A 22,437-nucleotide genomic window follows, 5' to 3' on the forward strand; every position below is an offset into this window, starting at 1 on the left:
TTGAGAAAAAAATATTGCGGCGTTTTGATTAAAGTGGGAATTGGTAGAGATGCGCATGTTGGTGGTTATTGGTCGTAGTTTTCTAACATGAAGGTACATTCAGTTTTTTTATACGCACATTAAGCGTTTTCCACTGTCCCAAGATATCATTTGTGAAAAATACAATGAAATCCACTTAAATGTGACCCCAGGTTATCATGTTGTTCAAATTGTCTCCAACACCAGGGTGAGCTGGCGGCGTTTTTTGTTGTTGTTGTCGTCACTTTGTCATCTCTGGACACGTGTTTGTCAGCTTTGTGTGATTGATGTCCAAGGCCGGATCGCGGCCCTGCCTGACTCGTCCGTTTCTAGGCTACTGAGACTGCAGCTGTGTCCGCTTTTGGATCAATAAAATATGTATGGTCCATCTTCATTATGAGTGTCCGATAGACACCGATATCACGCTTTAAACGTCTCAAATGTTTCCTTGTGGGGACAAAGAAACTCCATCTTGATAAACCGGAAAAACGGCATCTTCACACTTGGTCTCCCCTTCTTCTTCCGGCTTCTCAGGTATGGGGCACCTTGAGAACAAATCGAATTCAACTCAAAATGTTTGTATGGGGTACTTCAGTTCTCTTTAGATGTCATTGTTATCATCTACTACGTCAGGTGCTACCTCTTGGGCCAGTCTGAAACTGCAGCATTTCTCACAAAATAACCAAATGTTTATGGTTACAGCTACAGAACAATCGAAACAAAACAAACCAAAAAAAAAAAATCAAAAGAACAGGAAGTGGAAAGTGAGAATCAGAAGACCATCATAAAGTGGCACGCGACCACTAGGAAGCGACAGGTACGAACAGGAAATTACCCCCAGGAAGAACAGGAAGTGAGGTCGTAGGAGGATGAAATAAACAAGGAAGTAAGCTTCCTGCGTGGTGGGAGCGGGTCAGCGGGTAATCCCTTGGCCATCTGCTGCTGTTGTGTGCCTGTGCTATTTTGTGTGTGTGTGTGTGTGTGTGTGTGTGTGTGTGTGTGTGTGTGTGTGTGTGTGTGTGTGTGTGCGCGCATGTGCGTGCGCATGCCATAGTATACGACGTGTGCGTTGGAATGTAGAGCTCACGTGGGCCGGTCATCTCATGATAATTCCATTTCCTGATCATCAAAGTTGTCAGTGATGTCATTCCCGCACATCATGTTACTGACGACCACTAAGAGGTCTTGAAAGCGTTCATGACAGCAGGTTGCCAAAAGCTGATGATGCTAAAAATAAATTCCCGCCTGTCTGACCGTCTGCCATGACTCTTGGTTTTTTTTTTTTTTTTTTTTTTTTATGTGGATATTTTAATGGGGCAGTGACCCAACACAACCAGGAGGTGTGAAAAACGTTCCCACCCACCATGAAATGTTGTTTTTCCATGTTTTCCGAAGCCCAGTGTTTGCATGACTAGCGTGCGCGCATTGAAGAATACAACATCATAATTCTCTGACCATTTAATCCCTAGCATGACTCATCACATGATCAGATTATACAGTTATTCCCTCCCTCAGAGGGTCCGTGTTGACTTTTGCGAAGTGGTCTCGCAGCTCAGTGCAGTCTGCCCGCGAGCATGCCGGTTAGCTTCGCCGTTAGCCTCGGTGTGGCGCTTTAAGGCATTATCCCGTCAGGATTATCTGTTTGCAAACGCCGGCCCGCTGTCACACAATCGCAAGCACGTGCGCACTTGTAACCCGCCTCGACCGCTTCCTAATCGCAGCGTGGCCCAAAGCCACGCTAACCTTTGATTCCCACCAAGTGTCTGACTCAACTTTGACGGCTGTGGCCAGTCGACACGGAAGAGTCTACCTGCCTAACTATTTCCCTCCCAACGTATCAATTTACTAACCTACCTACTTATTTGCTTCCTTACGTCGTTACTTGGCCACTTGCAGTACCGACAGTAGCTATTGTAATTATCTTACACTTTCCACGGTGACATTTGGGTTTAGGAATAACTTTAAACCTGACATCAAAGACAGTTTTTGTTTTTTTTTTGAGGGGCGGAGTGTTGCTTGCTTGCTTGTCTTATTTTTTTCAGCATGTTCATCACTTTTCCACCATTATTGAATAAAACGAAACGGATTTGCATGGAAACCTCATTGAAAGGAGCACTTTCGCTTTAATTGCCAATTGACTTTTCAGGTTTGATGCCTTTAGTGAGAACACCACATGTTAAGCTTGATCTCACAATGATCATGTTTGATTGACAAAATGGGAGCAATAACTCAATTTTTTTTTTTTTTTTTGACAGTGAAGAAAGCCAAACTTCACGGGCCTCCAGGTGAGAGAGCTCTTTATGCTTGTTTCCTCTTTAATCTCTCTTTGCAGGAATAGAACCGTCATTTCGTATTGTTGCAGTTGTGACTTGTACAGTAGTACGAGCTGGCAAAGCTGTTAAGAATCAAATTAGCGTTAGCATTGGCTAACAATAACGTCACTAAAACCGCAGGCCTCAACCAACATTCAAAGTTGCAAATCACATTTTTTGCTCATGATGTCATCATGCAGGGACGTATCGACCACATGCTTGCAGATCCGTATAGCGCTCATCCAGATCCTGTGACTCAAGGCGCTTCGTTTCAAACTATTCCGGAAAAAAAAAAAAAAAAATTGTGGGAAAAATTGCAAGTTGTCCTTTCAAGACTTGGTCATTGAATGTGGTGTCCCCTCGCGGGAAACGTTTTGCAGTTGGGTCAGACAGGACGAGTACAAGAAGGAAAAAGAGGCGTCCCAGTCTGCTGTTCCACTTTAGCAAACTTAATAAGATTTTTTCTAATAAACGATATGTTCGGTCACCCAGGGGGGGCGGACGCTCAAATCCCAGAGGCGGAGATGGGATGTCCCTGGGGCTGATTGGCCTGGAAAATGTATCTAAAGAAGCCATATCCAAAAAGATGCAGAAAGACCGTCACTTTGGTTTTAATGAGCCATTTTTGGGTCATTTTGCCCATTTTGTATTGCAATAAAAGGCTCCAGTAAATATTGAAATTCATCTGAAGATTCTCCCTCCCCTTTGCCAATCTTCCATCACTGGTCATGGAGCATTTGCTACCCACTGAGCGTCGACTAAATGTCATCTCGGCGGGCTGCGCTGCACACGTCCATGTGTGACCGAAATATAACTTATTTATTTCATAAATGGTCGAAGCTTTATTATAACTGACGCCCGTTGCTCCCCCAGAGAGGCCCGCTGCAGCCTGCTGCTCATTGAAGGAAAGCGCCTATTAGTCAAATACACAAACCAGGAAAAAATGAACATGATGTGTCAAGATAATGAAACTCACTAAGTGAATGATGGATGATTCGCCCGGCATGAACTCTTTCACCCGCCAGTCGCCAGCCTGCTGCATTTTATTCCTAATTTTATAAGAATCTAGTGCAATCACAGCACGACAGGGAAAATATCTCAGTAGAATTCCAGGCCAGCCTGGAGAGTACATTTTTATGCTTGCCCCTTGGCAAACCTGATTTATCATCATTAAAAAATGATAATAATAAAATAATGATTTCATGCTATCTTTTATCTTGACAGATAAGTTCAACGCCTACGTGACACTAAAGGTTCAGAATGTGAAGAGTACGACCATCGCGGTACGCGGCAACCAGCCGTGCTGGGAGCAAGACTTCATGTTGTGAGTGGGAAAACAGATGCTAAACGCTAACGGGAGCAGCTAACGTGCCGCTTCCCTTCATGATTTTGATCTTTGTCAAAACACATTCGGATAACTTCCTGTTAATGTTGACGAGGCCAGACGCTGGTGGTTGGTTGTGCTCTGAGGACTCCTGTGGCTACATGGCGCTAACATGCTAATTATCGCCGCTTCTCTCATTAGCGGCGGTAGGGCGCGACAGGGGTGGGTGGCGGTTGGCGGGGGCTGTTTTTGTGAGTGGCCTCCTGCAGATGACAGCTGTCAATCACACATGACAACGGCACAAAAAAGCTCAGGAAATGCGTGTGCGTGTATGTTTTGTGTGAGTGCGCGCACCCGCACACGAGCTGTGATGACTGACAACCAAAGTTAGACGATGTGAATGTTCTAAATACTGTATGTAAATGAAGAGGTCATAGCCTGGATGCTGCTTCTGTCCTGAAACCTCAAATTGTACTTTGGGCCACCAAATTGCACCAAAACGCAGTGCTTGAGCTAAACAGTCATCTTCTATCTGCGCTAGATAACTTGACCTTTTAGGACAAGTGTCGGCATTTGAAAGGTGACGCTAAATTGGAGTTGTTGATGTCTAGGAATTATGGCCTGCCTGAAAAATTGGTCGGTATTTTTAACAGTAACTTTTCGAGGTAGCACCGTATTAATTTTTGTGTTTGTTGTGTAGTGAGATCCGTCATCAGGATTCCCCCCTGGTGGCAGAATTGTGGAACAAGGGTTTGATTTGGGACACTTTGATAGGCACGGCGCTCCTACCGCTTGATGCCATTCACCAGTCCAACGAGGTAACACACACACACACACACACACACACACACACACAGAGGGCCTTTCAATGTCTTGCGTGTGTTCCAGGAGGGTCCTGGCGAGTGGACTTGTCTGGACTCAGAGGTTCTGATGAAGGCAGACGAGATCTTCGGCACCGCCAAGCCAACTCCGCACCAAGTGCTCCTGGACGCACGCTTCGAGATGCCTTTCGGTCAGTTGCCCTAACACAGGCGTCGGCAACCGGAAAAAGACATTTCAACCGTCAAAATAAATGACAGGATGACCTGCAAAAACGTTTTAGCATCTAAAGTGAGGATAAATTAGGATTTAAAGTAGGGTTATAAATCAGAGTTAGGCTTTTAAACCTGGTTTAAGGTTTGAAAGTAGAATTTGAATCCTGGGTTTGGGTTTTGATTTAGTCTTCCAAGTCTGGATTTGGGTTTAAAATTATGGTTTCACACCAAAGTTGGGGTTTCAAATTCAGGTTTAAAGTAAGTGTTAGAGTTGCAAAATGAGGATTTTGATCTTGGGAAAGGGTTTCACACCAAGAGATTAGAATTTTAAAGTAGGAATTTAAGACATCGTTGGGGTGGGGGGGGTTTAAATATTTTTGTTTGTTTTATACCGTATTTTGTCATGGAATTTATTTATTTATTTATTTATTTTATGGTTGTGTTGTTTCGCAGACATGCCAGAGGACGAAGCTCAATATTGGACCCGCAAACTAGATCGCATTAACAACATGAACATGGACGAGCAGGACGTGAGTTCGCTTCTTTTTCCTTTGCTGCATTCTGCTGACACCTACAGGCCAACACTGCTCATGACATGTCATGAATATGAAATGTGCCTCCTTTTTTTTTTTTTGCCTCAGTATCCGCCGCCTGACAACCCCATCGACAGGGGACGGATGGCGTCCGCACCCTCGCCGTGCTGTGAGTTGCAAACTTCCATCTTCTTTAATTCGTAATAATTCATCTGCACTCAGTGGCCACTTCATTAGGTACTCCGCTGCCTGAGCTCCAGTGCAGTTCCTTCTTGTGTTGAGTGTCAATTTATTTATCAGTGAGCGTCTGCATTGTTTCCATGTTTATGTTGGTGCCTGATGATTCTTTTTTTTTTTTTTTTTTTTCTCAAGTATGATATCACTGTTTTGCTTCTCACCTTCTTTTTACAAGTGTACAAAAAAGTTAAGCACAGTTAACGATGGTCAAACTTTTATGACTACTTTCAAAGTGAGTCTCGCCAGCGTTAGGGTTTAACATTACGGTTTGAAGCCTGGTTCGGTTTTCAAATTTGGGTTTTAAATTTGTTGTAGTGTGTTGCATCAGGGTTAGGGTTTGAAGTTAGTGTTTCAAAACAGGGTTGTGGATTAAAACTAGGGCTTCACGCTCTAGTCTCATGGTTTCCAATATGGGTTAGGCTTTCAGAAGTGTTACAGTTTTAAATGATGGTTTCAAGTTATGGTTTGAAACGAGGGCTTGAAACCAGAGTTGGGGGCTTCAAAGGACAGTTACAAGGCAGGTTCATTTTGAGTTTCAAACATGGGTAAAACAGTCTTCAAATAAGTATGTCTTTTCCGGGTTTGGGTTTCAAATTTGAGTCGTAACTGTCACATTCACGTCAAACGGAATGTCTCCATCGAATGAATGCACAGAATAAACGTCCTGTGTCCCTTCTTCTCTTGCTCCTCCTTTTGGAGGGAGTGTTGCAAAAAAGCCTCACTGTCAACATCATATCTGCTCAGTCATCATCTTCATCTTCATCAGTGGTCTTTATTTTGCGGAGTGACTTTGCTTGTTGTTCTTGTGGTTTTCCTGCTTGCTGGCCCCCAGGCAACTGGACTTATTTTGGATGGACTGACCAGCAAAGTACGTACCTACATTTTAAAATCGGCTTTCAAGTCCAGGTTCGTGTTCTCAACAAGGGGCAGGATTGCAAGCTAACTTGACGCTTTCAAATGAGCCTCTCAAGACAGTGAATGATTTCAAACAAGCGGTACATTTTTTAAGTCTTGGTTAGGGTTTCAAACGAAGCTTTCCAATCTGGATTAGGGTTTCAAATTAGGGCTTCAAGATTTGTAAAGATTGAGTTTTCAAGTATGAGTCTCAAACTAGGTTTTGAAGCCAAGGTTAGGGTTTCAAATAAAGGTTTGAAATTGGGGTTTCAAGCTTTAATTTGGGTGTTTAATGGCTTTCAAATGTGGTTTTCTGGCTTTAAACAAGGATTTGGGTTTTCATATGGTACAATGCAAGTTTTGGAGTTGCAATACACATGTTCACCAGCAGAGAGAAGCATTTCTCTAAATACACTTTTCATCCACGTTTCTCAGTAGTCTGCAACCTCACGAGATACTTGTTCAGCTGGCTTAGTAGTTCATGCAAATTTGATCAGAAAAGAAAAAAAACGATATTTTTTTAAATGAAGAAAGCAACTCGGCGAACGTGCCCTTTTCCCAACGGTGTTGTGTAGCTTGTTGTTGTCTTTAACACAGCTTTCGACGACCACGACAGCGCGATGGATGACCATGACAGTGAAGCGGGCGTCCGAGCACTGCCTCCGCGCTACCACAATGCCTCGCAGACCAACTCGTCGGCCCACCAGTACCCTATCCCGGGCCGGGTCCAGCGCCAGCAGGTCTTGCGGGACTCGGATTCTGTGCACAGCTTTGAGATGGACTACCCAAACCTTCGGGGTTCCAGGTAAACAAACACGAAGTACTGTGACTTTTTTTCTTTGTCTTCCTTTGCTGCTTTCTTCTTTTCTGTCTTCCATGTTAAACATTTTCTTTTCTTTGCGTCGTCTTTCATTGCTGTCACACTTTTTCTTTCCCTTTGCATTCCCGCCCAGGCGGTCAAGCAGCAGGCGCAGTGTAAGAATAGTCCCGGTGGACTCAGGCATGGGCGTAGAGGACTGGGAGGGCCAGTATAAAGTGCCCGACACAGGAGTCCTGGATGACTATTTGGACCAGGAGCAGAAGATGTGGGAGGACGAGGATGAGAGCATCATCTATCGCCTCACAGATACACCAGCAGCGCATGAGTCCAGAGGCAGCAGATTCTACCAGACAGTGGAGTGCAATACGCTCTCGCCCGAAGACAGCGAGGTGCACCGCCGACCACCAAGTTTCGACACTGGAGACGTCCGCTTGGTTTACCGGGAAGCCGGCAGCTTTGAAGACGAGTTGTCACCTCCCGAGATCGACATCATCCCGTCCATCAAACGTCACCACCAGCATGTGGACGGGGAAGGTCTGCTCTTTAAGACCAGGTTGTGGGCCAAGACTGCGTTGGAGGACAGCTACGCGGCGTTCCGTGAGGAGGAGGCATCCCGAGAAGTGGCCAGGATCAGGAGTGAATTTGGATCTGTGGGTTCTGACGAAATGCAGTACTCCTTCGGATCAGATGAGGAACTTGAGGACCTGATGCTCAACGAGGCGGATGTCACATACGAATATGACTCGTACCAATATCCAAGCAGGTATGCGCCCCACCTTGGAGGGTTCACAATGGGACCAGACCCGAGCATGTTGCCCGAGGATGAGTCGTGTGAGGACTACATTGACCCGATGGATGAACTCAAATGCTTGGTTGACTCCGTTTCGCAGTACTTGGCCGTGAAAGAGGAGGAGCTCATCAGCTATGAATCACAGCAGAAACCGGTGAGGCGAAAACTTCCATCTCTGCCAGTTGTGCCACCCGAGGAAAGTAAAAGCAAGGACGTCAAAGCCGAGGATGTCGAAGCCGAGAACGTTGCGGGTGTTAAAGATGCCATGACGTCATTTTTCAATACAATTACAGGATCCAAAACCACAACTGAAGCAGAGGCTTCAGAGCTTCCCAAGGCTCCCGCTGCTGAAGGTGGTATTTTCAAATTGCTATCCATGATTCCAAAAAGTAGCCCCGAAGCCTCAGAAACCTCTGGGGCGTTGTCCGCAGACCCACTGTCCTCCAAGGTCTTCCCCCAGGCTGAGTCTGGCATCTCCAAGCTGCTTTCTTTCATCCCCAAAAGCGGCGGTACGTCCCCGCCTGTGGCCATCGTTCCCCCCGCTTCCCAGGAGCCCACCACCGAGAAGAAGTTTTCCCTGCAGTCTTTCATCCCTTTCCAATCATCAGAATCCTCTCAGCAAGCTGAAGCTAGCCAGACCTCCACAAGTACTGAGGCCCAAAGTATTAACCAGACCAGTTCTGGTTTAGAATCTGTGCTAGGGAGACTTAGTCCAATGAGGCTGTTTTCCAGCACACCACCATCAAGAGAACCATCACCTTCCAGAGAGTCTTCTCCTCAAGCATTAGAACAACAAAGTACATCAGCTGCCAGCAATGACCGTGCAACCCCAGTCCCAAGTCCTAACAATGGTTCAGAAGCACAACCAAGATCTAATTCTGGGAGTGGATCCGTTGAGCTCTTTCCAGACACAGGAAGTGGATCAGTAGAGCTTCTTCCAGAGACAGAATCATCTGGTGAGTTAGCGGATATTGTGCAAACAACTCCCATGTTACCAGGACCAAAACCTGAACCCGCCCCAGAAGAAACAGGCTTGTTCAGTCCTTTTAGGAAATCTCTCTCCAGTTTGATATCCACTCATCCTTCTGAAAGCTCCACAACAAACCCCAAACCAGCAGAGGAATCTTTTTTAAGCGGCAAACTCAAGATCCCGTTCTTCTCCGCAGAAGATCCTCCCATCACAAGCCAAGCAAAACCCGAAGGAGGGGTTCTCTCTGGGTTTCTTAAGTTTGCCACCGGGGAGGACACCAGTGTGCAGCCAAGAAGTCCATCCCCTAGTCCCACGAGAACTCCCTCACCGATCCGCGCGGCACTGCTTGAAAGCGCCCCAAAAGGAAACACTGAAACAGGCTGGTTTTCAAATCTGTTCAAAGTGACTCAAAGTGAACCGGCAAAGGAACCTGCAAAGTCTCCGGTGACTCCCAGTGTGACACTCACCAAACCTAGCGGCATAACGGAACCACACACTGAGCAATCAGAGGATTCTGCTAGCAGGATAGAAACATTGTTGGACAACAATCGCCAGAGTCAGACTGATCTCCAAACTAAGGATCATCTAGAATCACGACCAGAAACTCCACAGCCTCAAGGATTTTTGTCTGGATTGTTGAAACTCGGCCCTACGGAGGAGTCTAAACAGACAAGAGGAGGGGAAAGTCAGCCTCAACAGGGTGGACTCTTTTCAGGGATATTTTCCTCACCATCTCCACCTTCACCTCAGACACAGACCCCTGTGGCTCAACCATCGGCAGGACTCTTATCTGGATTCTTAAAATTTGCCTCTGATAACATGTCGGCCCCGACAAATCAGCCACCGGCAAGAGAGCCACAGAGCCAGTCTAGCCAAGTACTTGATCAAGGACAAGCTGCAGGTGCGCAACCCCCAATTGGTGGACTGTTGTCTGGGCTCTTAAAAAGACCCACAGATTCTTCTGTTACTCAGCCTAGTCAGGAAGTGAAAACAGATGTGGCAAATGAAATGACTAAAATGAATAAAAATGAAGAAAACTTTTCTCATGGGACACCTCAGTCACGGGGTTCATCAGGAGAAATCAAAATAGGTTCATTGGAAAGTTCTACCCCTGACAAGCTGGACCAGCAAATAGAAGTTGCCTCAGATCATCAACAAAAACCACCAGCAAAATCCACAGCGGCAACACTACAGCCACCGAAAGGAACCTCACCAACCCAGGCTGCACAGTCAGCAAATTTGTTGTCTGGGCTTTTTAAAAAGACTGTAGAACCTCCCTCTGCATCATCTCAAACACAGCCAGCAACCCCTCAACAAGGAAGCTTCCTCTCTGGCCTTTTTGGACTTGGGAGCCAAGACCCAGCCCCTGAAAATTCACAGAATCAGGAACAAAGTGGAACACTGGGACGGCAACCATCTCACCAACCGGGCCTCAGACCGAACTTACACAGGCAAAACCAAATCCCCCCACAGCACCCCCCAAGCAGTCCTGCGGGGATGCTCACTGGATTTTTGAACAAAATTGCAGATGTGGGAACTCTGCCGACTGCCGCTTCGTCGGGTAGTCAACAAACTCAGCAAAAAACACCAACAACTTGTCCTAAAACAACCCAGCAACCTTCTAATCAACAAGGTTTCTTGTCCGGACTCTTTTCATCAAGTCCTCCTACTCAAATTCAGCAGGATCAGCAACCACCTGTGAGTCCTTCCAACAGACAACCACTGCGAAGGCAAAGACAGATACCCCAACAATCTGCAGCCCCTGTGGCAGAGCCGCAACAAGGTGGTGTTTTGTCAGGGCTGTTCAGTAAATTTACCACCGAAAACACACCACAACAAACAACCCCGCAGGGGGTGCTTCAACCGGGCGCTAAATCAAACACTGCTGGATCTCAGCAAAATACAGGTCCAGCTGGTAGCCAGGGAGGATTCTTGTCTGGGCTGTTAAGTCAAACCGCGTCTCCGCAGCAGCAACCGTTGAGTAAAAATGTTCAACCTGCCGCACCAGAACAACCCAATCAAAGTGGAGGCTTCCTCTCAGGTTTTCTGAAGCTTGCATCTGGTGAGAATGCAGCTCAGGAACATCATGCACCCAAAACTGAGGGCAGTCAACCCAGCCAACCTACAACCAAATCTGAATCGAGTGGCATATTTTCTGGCCTGCTCAACAAAATTTCAGCTAATGTGGAGCAAACACCGCCTGCGTCTGACCAGGCAAACCATAAAACGATTCAGCAGCAGCAGCCACTGCGCGCGGGACAAGGGCGTCCTCAAATTCAGAGAACAAAACCAGTGGAAATGCATTCCGCACCTGATGTGGTGGGAGAGGACTCAAAAGATCAAAAGGGCTTCCTCCCAGGTCTGTTCAGTGCCACAGAGGAGTCCTCCTCAAAAACCTCCATCCTCATAAAGGGTGAATCAAAACCACCCAGTACGAGTAGCACATCCCCTGGTCTGTTGTCAAGCATTTTTAAAACCGCCCCCAGTGACAAGACTGTTTCTGCCCATGAAAGGGAACAAGAAAAAGGCCTTCTTAACCGTTTGTTGCCCAAGACTAAGGAGGATACACCTTTAAGCACAGCAGCAGTCACATCTTCTTCTGTTACCGTTGCAGTGGGTCCCGACCCCTCAGAAGAACTGCCGCCGCGGGTTCCCACGGTGACCCCCACCCAGCGTTACCTTGAGGAAATTCAGCGTCTCTTGTACGGGACAGCAGGAGAGTATGGCTACAAGGATCTTTTGTATAACTTCACAGAGCACGGCGTAATTCCACCTGAGCTCTACGAGCACCAGTGTCTCATTGAGGCGCTCCTGTGGCAGCAGCTCAATGACTATGCACTCGCCGAGGCTCTTGCCTCTCATGAAGGCTACCGGGAATGCCAAGCACCTTTGACAGCTGCAGGCAGAGCGCCCCAGTGTGACAGCCACCCATGGCTTAGTCCTCAAGAAATGGATATTAGTCAGTTTAATGTACCGTCACATCCATGGAAGGATCCTGTCGCCCAACTTTTTGAGAGCAGAAACCGCTTCCTGGAACCGGATGAAGACCTAGTTTTGTTCGACATGAGCTGCAGGGAAAAGATGCCGTGGACCAGCTGTGACCACTTGGACGAACTTGTCAGGAAGCGCCAACCCTGGATTACACAGGGTGGGGGTCTAAATCTGTCTAGTGAAAAGTCAAAAAACAGACTAAACCGATGTCAGTCCCTCACAGAGTTCAACTATGTAGCGGAGAAGGCAGCAACATTAAAAGATGTGACAGTCGCCGACTTTAGTTTGAAGTCAGCTACAGACTTTTTAAAACAACTGGCCACCAAAAAAGGTCCGGTGGATCTAACTCGTGGCGCCATGGATCTAAGCACATCAACCGTGAGCTCGGTGCTCAGAGATGACGAAATGCTTTTTGAGGACTCAGAATGGTACCAACAGTGGCTGTCACTACTGGAACAAGGGCTCTGGTGGCCAGCAGAAGCTGAGGACTGCGGATATTACGTGTACACCAATGGAGACTTCATTTTTTCTCTTTTAACCGACAGAGCTGGTCGACACCTTTATGCTTGCGCTGCGCCAGACGACCTACAGACACTCAGTAACATTACAGAAAACATTGCAGACATTCTGACCCAGAAAGAACAGGAAAAAGTAACCTTGTGTGGATTTAAAATCCCGCTCTGCACGGAAGAAAAAGCTCCTTGGTTTCCAGAGCAACTGAACACCAAATCGGGGCTCCCGGAAGCTCCGCAGGATCTCACCTCAGCCCTATGTAAAGGCGAGAAAATCATGAACATGAACTTGGAAAGTTTCTCTCAGATGTTTCAGGAGTCCCTGTGTTCACAATTAGAATCCCCCGTGGACTTCACGGTGTACAAACTCAAAAAGGTCACGGTGGGAGCGGCAGAAAACCTTGACAGCCACTGCAACCCTCCATTGGAAGCCGCCGATCTGACACTAAACTCTTTTAAAGCGGCTCATGGACAACCATACTGGTTGAATCAAGCTGTGAAAGATGTGCCTACATCCCCAGATCCACCTTCCCTGAGGTCCTTCCTGCCAACAACACCCAAGAAACATCACCAAATCCCTGAAATTAAGATTGGGCATGTGGATGATGTACCTGTGGACCAATCTCAACAAAAAAACAGATCTGTCATTTCAAGAGGAAACCTTTCCAAGTCAAATGCTGATCTGAATCAGTCTCATCCACTTCCGCCCTCCACCACTCCGTCACCATGCAAGCTCTCCTCAAATGTCACCAGGACCCTTCCCCAGACTTCACCAGCATCAAAGATACCTGAACCGATGCAAAGGAAACTCCCCCCTTCAGCAAATGTTAATTCGGTCCCTTCAGCTCCTTCGTCACCAATAGCTTCAGTTAGTTCGACCACCGTGTCTTCTTCTCTGAGACCTCGACTAGCAAGGCAGCACTCTCAGGCAGACAAACCCAGATTATCACCGCAATCAACAAAGACTGCGGTCGCTGGCCCTGGCAATGTCAGCAAAATCCCCTCCGCAGATGCTCCAGCTCCCATTCCGAAAGGTTCCTGCAAAGGAGCACCGCAGTTACACATTCTGAATCCCTGCGCAAATGCTGAATCCAAACTTTACAACAGAAACCATTACGTCGGCTCATCGACTGGTCCTCGGTCGGGTGAGAAAGTTTTGGACTTTTCCACCGCAAGCAAAAACAAAAAGCCTTCAACTGAAAAACATCTCCAAACGAAAGCATTGGAGCAAAAAATGGAGGTGGTTGACTTTTCCAAACACAAATTGAAACGATGCAAGGAATCAGAGGAAGATTTGGTCTTGACTGACAAGGTGGCTGTCAATCTTACCAAACAGAAGGAGGAGGAGGAAAAAGAGGTGGAGTGGCATTTTGCAGAAACTGCAACTATTTCAGGACCCCCGCAGACCTCCTCCGCACCCGCTGATTTACGTTGTACACGTGGAGGGCGATCATCCAGTCATCAGATGCATGACCAAAGTCTCTCTAAGTCCAAAAGTACCGCTATCACTGCGGATGCACATAATTACATTACATCATCTCCCAGGAAAGAGTCAAATCAAGTAGACTGTGTCACCCTGGTAGCAAAGCCGAACTCAATACAGTCCGTAGCAGCTTCTCCTAAGATGAGTCCGATTCCGATGCAAGTCTACGTTGAAGAACAGCAACCAAATTATGTTTTAAATGCGCATTTGCAACCACACGTATCCTTAATTAGCGACTGGTCATCACAGCAGTCTTGTGTCGACAACAGAACAACCTTTACATCCACTAACCACCCATCTCGTGAAAACCAGGAGATTACCACACCGTCAAACTTGTTTAAAGCTGTACTAGATATGTCTGCAAAGACCACAGCCCAGCCAAAGTTGCAAAGTAAAGAGACAAATCAAGTGGGATGTTTCACACAGACTGGATCCATACCATCTGCCTCATCTTTTCAAATGAGCCCCATTCCAAAGCAAGTCCACATTGGGGAACAGCAACAAAATTACGCTTTTAAGGTTCAGAGGCAACCATGTGGAACCTTAGTTGCAGATTGTTTGGCTCATCAGACTCACATTGACAGCAGAAGAGCATCTTTTACATCCGCTTCAAGTCAGTCTCTTGAAAACCAACCCACTGTGCCAGCAAACTCTGTCAAAGCCGTACAAGACATGTCTGCGAATATAGGAAAACTCCCACCAAAAGGACACAAAAGTCTATCAAAACACTCTGAGCAGATCACTGAAGCACTTGCACTGACAAAGAGAAAACCTGTCAGTCCGGAACGAAAACACCCAAGTGCAACTCATCAGGACTCTCTTGACCTATCATATAGAGAAGTACCAGAGGTCTTGGAAGATCCTCTCGCTATTGATTCTCATGAAAACCATCAAAAACAATCGATGAGAAGAGAGGATATTCAAAGAGCCCGCGACAGGGTCCTCATACAGCCGTGGCGTTCTTTCGACCAATCCCCTGACCAAGCCTCAGCACCTGCCAATTCTATCAAGGCTGTGCTTGACATGTCTTCGAAACCAACAGGCTCGAAAACGTTGGTACCCGACATGAGAATGGATGACTTTCTGACTAAAGGAATTCCCTTAACCAAAGGAAATCTCATCAACCGCCAAAGGGCACGAAACAATTCTCTTGGCGTTGCACTTATAAAAGACCTTCCCTCTCAAGAATCCTTTGAGTGGATTCAGTGTCTGGAATGGCAGAGCACAGTTTCCCTCCCACCCCAGTTAAAGTATTCAGATGCCGTATCATTAGCTGTGCCCCACACATCCGCTTCCGTCATTACCACCCGGGGAGGTCCATTGGACATGTCACCCAAGCCACCCGAGAACACAACAATAAAGGCCACGGAGTCTTCATTTGGGCTTCATGAAGCCGTTTCACTCATTAATAAGCCAAGTGCACGGGCAATGGCCAGGAAAGACTCTGTTGGCGTCCCACTCGTAGTGGAAGTAGAATCTACGTACCATAAGACACCTTCAGCCGAATCTCAACAAAGAAGGGTCTCTCTGACTGGACTCAACGCAACAGAGACCCACGACAGGGAGATATCCAACTGCCATACCAATGAGCTTTTATCCTCCACATACAAGCAAGTGCAGCAAGCGAACAAACCAGTGGACTTCTCTGCAAAAGACAGTGTAAACACAACACATATTTCCAGTATTTACACCGAACAAGAAGATGGACTGCCCATAAATTTCATGAATGTCAATGCAAGGAAAGAATCTTCAGAAATAGAACAAACTGGTAGGCAAATCAAAAAGAAGCTACTGCAAGGTTTAGTGGACCTGACTGTGGCTCCTCAAAGTAAGACCACAAATAGTCAGAGTGTGAGCGATCTTTCTGCACTTGCTTTGTATCAAAGATGCCAATACAGGCAACAGGAGTACAGAACAGCCCATATCCCTCAACAAATCTTTAAACACTCACCCTATGATCACAATACTCAACCAGGTATGACTGACCTCTCAGGAACACAGCTTCACTTTGCACCAAAATCCAGTATTCAACCAAAGCTCGATGGCATGTATCAACAGGCCAGGACAGTTGAAAGATTTGAAGCCAAGAAACTTGACCAAATAGATCCAAACATAACCCAAATCAGTCTTGAAGGTTACCGGACACCTGTAGATTCAGTTACTCCACTACCAATGGTGACAATGTCACAAAGACAAGAACCAAGTGTTCCTGTGAAACCCCAAATTCTCAACAAACACCCGACTGTGGCTAGCTTGGAGGAAAGCCCCTCACAAAGAGTCACAGTAAGTCATCAAAAGCCATCAGTTCCCCAGAAACATGTTCCTGAAACTATCAAGACCTCTCAACCTTTGAATTGTCAATCGTCCCCTGTGTCAGTTGTTATTCAAGAATCTGGAAAACCAACACTCGATAGTTCATCGAACTCTGTGGATGCTCTAATTTTGGGGTCAATCACACCCCCCCAATTATCAAAACAGCCTGACTCGAGACGATATCCTTTCAGTGTGGACCAAATTCATACACCAAATGCACTTTCAACTTCTACCAGTTCTACTCAGCATGCATCAGAATTTACAGCACTTATCTCACAACCAACTGCCTCAAAACACGAGCCTTTAAAGCAAACAAGGGAACAAAGTTTTAGACCTAATCTCCAAACAGGCGAACAAGGTATAAGACCGGAACTACAAAGACAGGAAGCGATGCCTTCACCCCAGTCAAGATCCTCTTGTGTCAAGGGATTAGTTTCATTGTTTAATAGTCAAGGTTCCCAGTTTCATGTCAGTGGAAAACCAGAAGTGACACCCCACCCTACTATAACCGGCTCTACGCTCGTGGACCAGAAGTCTCAGATTACCACGCAGATTGTTTATGGTGGGCATGTTGCACGTTCTCCCGATGCGAGCCTCTCGTCGGTAGTTAGTAGTTTATCGTCTGAGCCTGCAACACCGCGGAAAGACTCCCCTCCTCGACCATCACTCACTTCTGAATCCCATCGCAAAGTTAACATTTTCACACCCAATGGCTTGACCACGCAAGGATCCCTGACATCACTATCCACCGTCACAGTTCAGCTAGCCCAAAAAACACCAATATCAAGCTTGCCAAGATCAGAATCTTCATCATACGAACCAGGCAACACCACACCTTCCAAAGTCACCCTCAATAGAGACACTACATTGGAACCCTCGCTTAAATTGTCTGAGGAATCATCTGAAGCCATGCCAGAGGAACCCAACACAAAATCCCATCATCTAAGCACTGGATGTGACCAATTGCAGGATAAAATGAGCCTGCCCAGATCAATCTACATTGGCATTAATGCTCCAGACATGTCACCTGTTGATAAACTGATGGATCCAAACGAGCCAAGACAATATGTTCGACTTCCCCACATATTTGTCTCAGCTGCAAGTTCACCTGAAGAAGAGTCGACTGAAGACAATTCCAAAGAATCCAAAGAAGTCTACGCTGATGAAGGAACCACTGCAACTGCTGTAACCCCCTCAGAGCTTCGGAAGGATTCTGAACCTGCTGATGAAGATACGTTTTTGGATGATGGAGTTACAGATGTCATTAGCACAGAGAACACACCTTGCTTTTCCGAGAGTTTACTTCAGACGACAATAAATGATATGAATGCAGGTGATCAGAGCCAAGAAAAGGAACATTCCCTCACGGAAGCCTTCATTTCAGAAGCTGATCTCAAAGCAGAGAGCCATGCCGTTTATAAACCACCTGATGACAAACCAATCGCACAACCAGAACCAGATAAGCCACCAAGTAGCCTGACACCATCAGCCCACGACGCAGAAAAAAGTGCAGAATCTCCTGTTGAGGACAAAAGAACAATTTCAGAAATTGTATCACCTGACGACGAGTCTCTCAATAAACTGACTGAACAAACGTCGGAGATAAAACCCTCTAAAGTCATCCAACAACTTGATGACAAGACTGCAAACGATACCTCTTTTCCTGCTTCTGAATTCAGTTCTGTCAAAGAAGCTTCTAAGGAAGATGGTTCATCAGGCTTGCTTGATCAACTGCCCAATGAACAAGGAAAGGGTTTATGTTCCATGTCTGAGAGCTCTCCTGTAAGCCCAGAACAGACTGCTGGACTGTCAATACTTGGAGGCATTCTCCCTGGTTCAGCTAACAAAGATACAGCTGGTGCTGGTTTACTCTCAAAGTTTGGATCAAGTGACCCAGTGTCCCCCGAAACCACAGGACAATTACCCCAGTCAACTCTACAAGAGCAACAAGGAAAAGGTCTGCTCTCAATGTTTGGTGGGTCACATGTCGCATCTTCTCCTGAAACCAAAGGACCATCACCATCTTCAACCCCACAAAAAACACAAGGAAAAGATTTATCCTCAGTGTGTGGTGGGTCAAATGATCCAGCATCCCTTGAAATTAAAGAACCTTTACCTCAGTCAACCCCACATGAGCCACTAGGAAAAGGACTACTCTCAATGTTTGGTGTGTCAAATGTCCCAGTGTCCACTGGAACAAAGGGACCGGCGCCTTCTTCAACTCCACAAGAACCACGAGGAAAAGGTTTACTGTCAATGTTTGGTGGGTCAAACATTCCAGCATCCCTTGGAACCAAAGGACCACCACCTGCTTCAACCCCACAAGAAACACAAGGGAAAACGTTACTTTCCATGTTTGGAGGGTCAAACATACCAGCGTCTCCTGGAACCAAATCACCATCTCCTTCTTCAGCCGTACAAGAATCACAAGGAAAAGCTTTGTTCTCAATGTTTGGTGCCTCCAATAGTAATCCACCAGCCGGGCCAAGAGGCCCAACTGCTGGAAGTGTGCCACCAAGAGGTCCTCCACCTAAAGAACCGCCAGGAAAAACCTTGTTTTCCATGTTTGGCGGACCTGTGCCCCAGCAGGGGCCAAGTCCAAGAGGTCCTCCTCCAGCTAGTGCTGGATCTTCTTTATTCGGCGGCATTCTACAAAGTTCCTTGAATAAAGAAAGCCCAGGAACGGGCCTGTTCTCCAAATTTGGAGGCCCCACTGCCCCCGTTCAGAGTGGTCCAAGAATGTCTGCAGCAGGACAAACGGCACCAACAGGACCCAGAGCTTCAGAGCCCCCTGGAAAAGGACTGTTCTCGATGTTTGGTGGCCAAAATCAGCAGAATCAGACATCTGAATCAGAGAGTACTTTCAAAGTTTCTTCTGTGTTCTCTCTCGGAGGTAGTTCTGATGGAAACAAAGCCAAAACTGGCTTTGGGATGTTTGGAATGTCTTTCGCGGAGGAGTCCAAAAAAGAGCCACAATCAATTGTTCTTGGGAAGGTGGTGAGTAGTACAAGTGAAGATCTAAAATTTCCAGAAAAAAAAGAGGCTATCCCGACAGAGCCTAGCCCAAGTGAAGACGTAAAACCCCAAGAAACGAAAGAGCCTCTCGCGATGGAGCCTAGCCCAAGTGATCATTTAATACCCACAGAAACGAAAAAGGGTCTTGAGGCGGAGCCAAGCCCAAATGAAGACGTAAAACCCCCCGAGACCACAGATAATGTGGACCCTATGCCTTCCCCTTCACACCCGGATGACATTTCAACTGAAAGGGAACGTGAAGAAAACCAGGACTACCCAAAACAAACTTTTGACAATACTGTTCCAGCAACAGAAGAACACAAAACTGATAAAATTCCACTGTGCACTGAAAATAACTCTGATCTAGGGTCAGATACACCAAAGCTGATTCTTCTTCGAGAAAGTGGCTCTATGCACGATAAAGAAGTTGGGGTTTTGGGCAAACAATCAGACCAAATGAGTAGAGATGGCAGCAAAGAAGTTGGTGACTCAGAGATGGGAACAGAAATCAAAAGCCCTTCACTATCAGACATGAAAGACGGTGTTCTCAAATCTGAAACTATGACTTGTGATGATGATGCTAGACCTGATATGTGTGGGGTGAAGCATTTGCAAACTGGTATTGAAGACATACCGATTTCTGAGCTAAAAAAAGAACATGAACCTGAAGGAACCCCAAATATTCTCAGTAAAAATGAAGAACCCCACATTGAGCAATCAAATGTGAAAGAACAAACAGTAGATGCGGAAAAACCAACCAGTGAATCACCTGACGTTCCTGGCAATGAGGGTGGTATCGAGGTGGAGGAAGCAACTGTAGTCAAAGCAGAGGAACCCACCACAGAACCAATGACTTTGCTCCCACCCTTTGAAATGTCAGCGACTGCAACAGAACCAATTCAGGCAGAATCTTCAGCACAACTACCATTTGTACCAGACCAACCCTCTGATAGTTCTCTGCCAGCGGTTTTGACAACAGCTGAGGATAAAAGTCCTGGAAGAAACCCCCCAGAAATCATGCCTTCAGACACGGTGCACATTAAGTCTCCACCGGTGGGTCCTGATTTGCCTCCACTGCAAACCATACCCAGACCTCTCTCAGGTAGACCACCTGTCCCACAAGGACAAAGAATAGGAGCATCAAGACTGGGAGGCCCGCCACAGATGGGGGCACCGAGAATGCCTGGGCCCAGACCACCGGGCCCTCAGAAACCCTCTGAGCCAACTTCGTTTTCGGGCTTCATGTCTATGTTCTCCAACAGACCTAGCACACCAAGTAAACAACCAACTGTTGGTGGATTCTTTTCAAGGTCACCCGGTTCTCTCTTCGAGTCATCTGCTCCTCGTCAAGAGCAAAAAACACAACCACCACCACAAAAAAGCTCATTTTTTGGCCTTCCAAGTAGCATTGCCCCTGAATCCCTTACAGGAGACATTCTCAGTATGTTCAAGGGTCCTGAAGCGACTAAATCTGAGGAACCACAGCCTACATCAGAGAAGACTGAAGAACTTGTGAAGATCACAGAGGACTCCATCCCTGAAAAGGGTTCAGTAGATGAAGCAGAACATGCAGATAAGAAAGATGGCAAGGAATGTCCTATCCCTGAACAAGACATGGAAGTATCCCCCAAAAATTTAGAGGATGAGGAACACTCTGAGGTCTCTGACAAAGCAATGTCACTTCCTCCTCCTGCAGCCCAAGACCCTGCATCTGACACCAAAACCACCTTTGAAATGCCAAACCTTTCTGCACCTAAATTTAGCCTTTTATCCGTTGCAACTGAGGGAACATCATCAATCGGATCCTTGTTCTCGACATCTCCAACTGTGAATGCGAAACATTCTCAGCCCCCTCAGACAGATGGGGGTCTCTTCTCTGGATTTAAAAGTCTCTCAGTGGGCATTTTCCAGGATGAGAAGCAACCAGGAAAGGAAGAACCATCATCGGTGTTTGGCGCAAAACTAGGTTCGATTTTCGGAACTTCGGATTCTCCCAAGTCTACTGTTGTTATCACTGCTCAACCGCAGCCCCAAAGCCCGAAACCCACTGACATAGTGGACAAGCTCTCCCAATGCTCGGGAGACACAGAGAGCGACACGGAAGGGCCTAGTGGGACTTCTAAAACCGAAAGCTGTGACAGCCTTGCGGAGTCACCGCAGACAGGATTCGCTTCTGAGTCAGTGTCCCTGGCAGAATGTTCTAATGAACCCCAGGTACGAGCAGTTCCATGTGAGGAAGATGGCGACGTTGCAACACTGCTGAACACCGAGCCTTCGAAGAACCTCCTGACGCATAAAACTGCTCCAAGGCTAGTGCTTTTCATCATGCTAATGCTAGCTTCCCTTTCCTTTTATTTTTCATTTTCTACCCTTCCTGACTTACTCCATCCTTTGGTTAGATGTCAGTGTTTTTTTTTTTTTTTTTTTACATCAACTTCACGGCCATGAACAAACTAGCATGTCACTAAGTAAAGACCGGGCCTCTGGCAAGACCAAAAATTCGTCACTAAAAGTTTTGAAGCAGTTAGCCTTTAAAGAAGGAACCGAACCAAAAGTTCTCTTATTATCGAAACGCAACGCGTGTTTGCTTCAAGCTGGGTTTTTTTGTCACTCTGAGTTGAAGTTTATTGGAAAACTGACACGAAAAAACAAAAGATAATGAAATATTGTTTACGTAAACACCAAAATGTTCAACCAAACCACGTAACTTGGTCCACTGAAAGTCCGCTAGCTTAACGTCAACATAATCTGAAATGATAGTATGCTCATTAAAAATCATCAAACAGGCAGCTACTTTAACACGCATGGAGTAGCAACACATACGACAGAGCGAACGACAGTACTCACAGGCATAAGGCCTGCATTAAAAACTTATAGGAGACGATCTCTTGAAATTCCATGATAGAGCGGAGAAATCGACGACATAGTGGGGTTCATTTTACACCGAAGACAGTTTAGGCTTTCATGAACAAACAAAGGTTTGATGCCAATTTCAAGGTTAACGTGCAAGTTTTGTTCATGGGGCTAGCTGGTCAAAGCCTTTGCAAATGAAGAGTGCAGATGGGAACCTCTGCCAGGGAAGCGCTCAGCATTTCGTGTCCAGCTACAACAGCTAGCGCTTATGTGAGAGCGTCACAGCTTTCTTGACAGAGACGAAGAGGCCGAGGATCTTTTTATTTGCGAGGTGTGTG

The 22,437-nt window shown here is 46.4% G+C and overlaps 1 protein-coding gene across 2 annotated transcripts in view; it reads left to right on the forward strand.

The window, feature by feature from the left end:
• LOC109526914 (protein unc-13 homolog B-like) overlaps positions 1-22,437 on the forward strand; it is an 83,298-nt gene that overhangs the window by 1,571 nt on the left and 59,290 nt on the right. Inside the window, exons 2-9 of one of the 2 annotated variants that reach the window (XM_019888490.1) lie at positions 2,274-2,303; positions 3,555-3,654; positions 4,355-4,472; positions 4,543-4,666; positions 5,142-5,218; positions 5,330-5,390; positions 6,950-7,157; positions 7,306-21,555. In XM_019888490.1, coding sequence (XP_019744049.1) covers positions 2,274-2,303; positions 3,555-3,654; positions 4,355-4,472; positions 4,543-4,666; positions 5,142-5,218; positions 5,330-5,390; positions 6,950-7,157; positions 7,306-21,555 — 14,968 coding nt within the window. The remainder of the gene's footprint in view (positions 1-2,273; positions 2,304-3,554; positions 3,655-4,354; positions 4,473-4,542; positions 4,667-5,141; positions 5,219-5,329; positions 5,391-6,949; positions 7,158-7,305; positions 21,556-22,437) is intronic. The other variant, XM_019888492.1, reaches the window with a different exon arrangement.

Source organism: Hippocampus comes, unplaced genomic scaffold (assembly GCF_001891065.2).
Source record: "Hippocampus comes isolate QL1 unplaced genomic scaffold, H_comes_QL1_v1.1 scaffold128, whole genome shotgun sequence".
Classification (NCBI taxonomy): domain Eukaryota; kingdom Metazoa; phylum Chordata; class Actinopteri; order Syngnathiformes; family Syngnathidae; genus Hippocampus; species Hippocampus comes.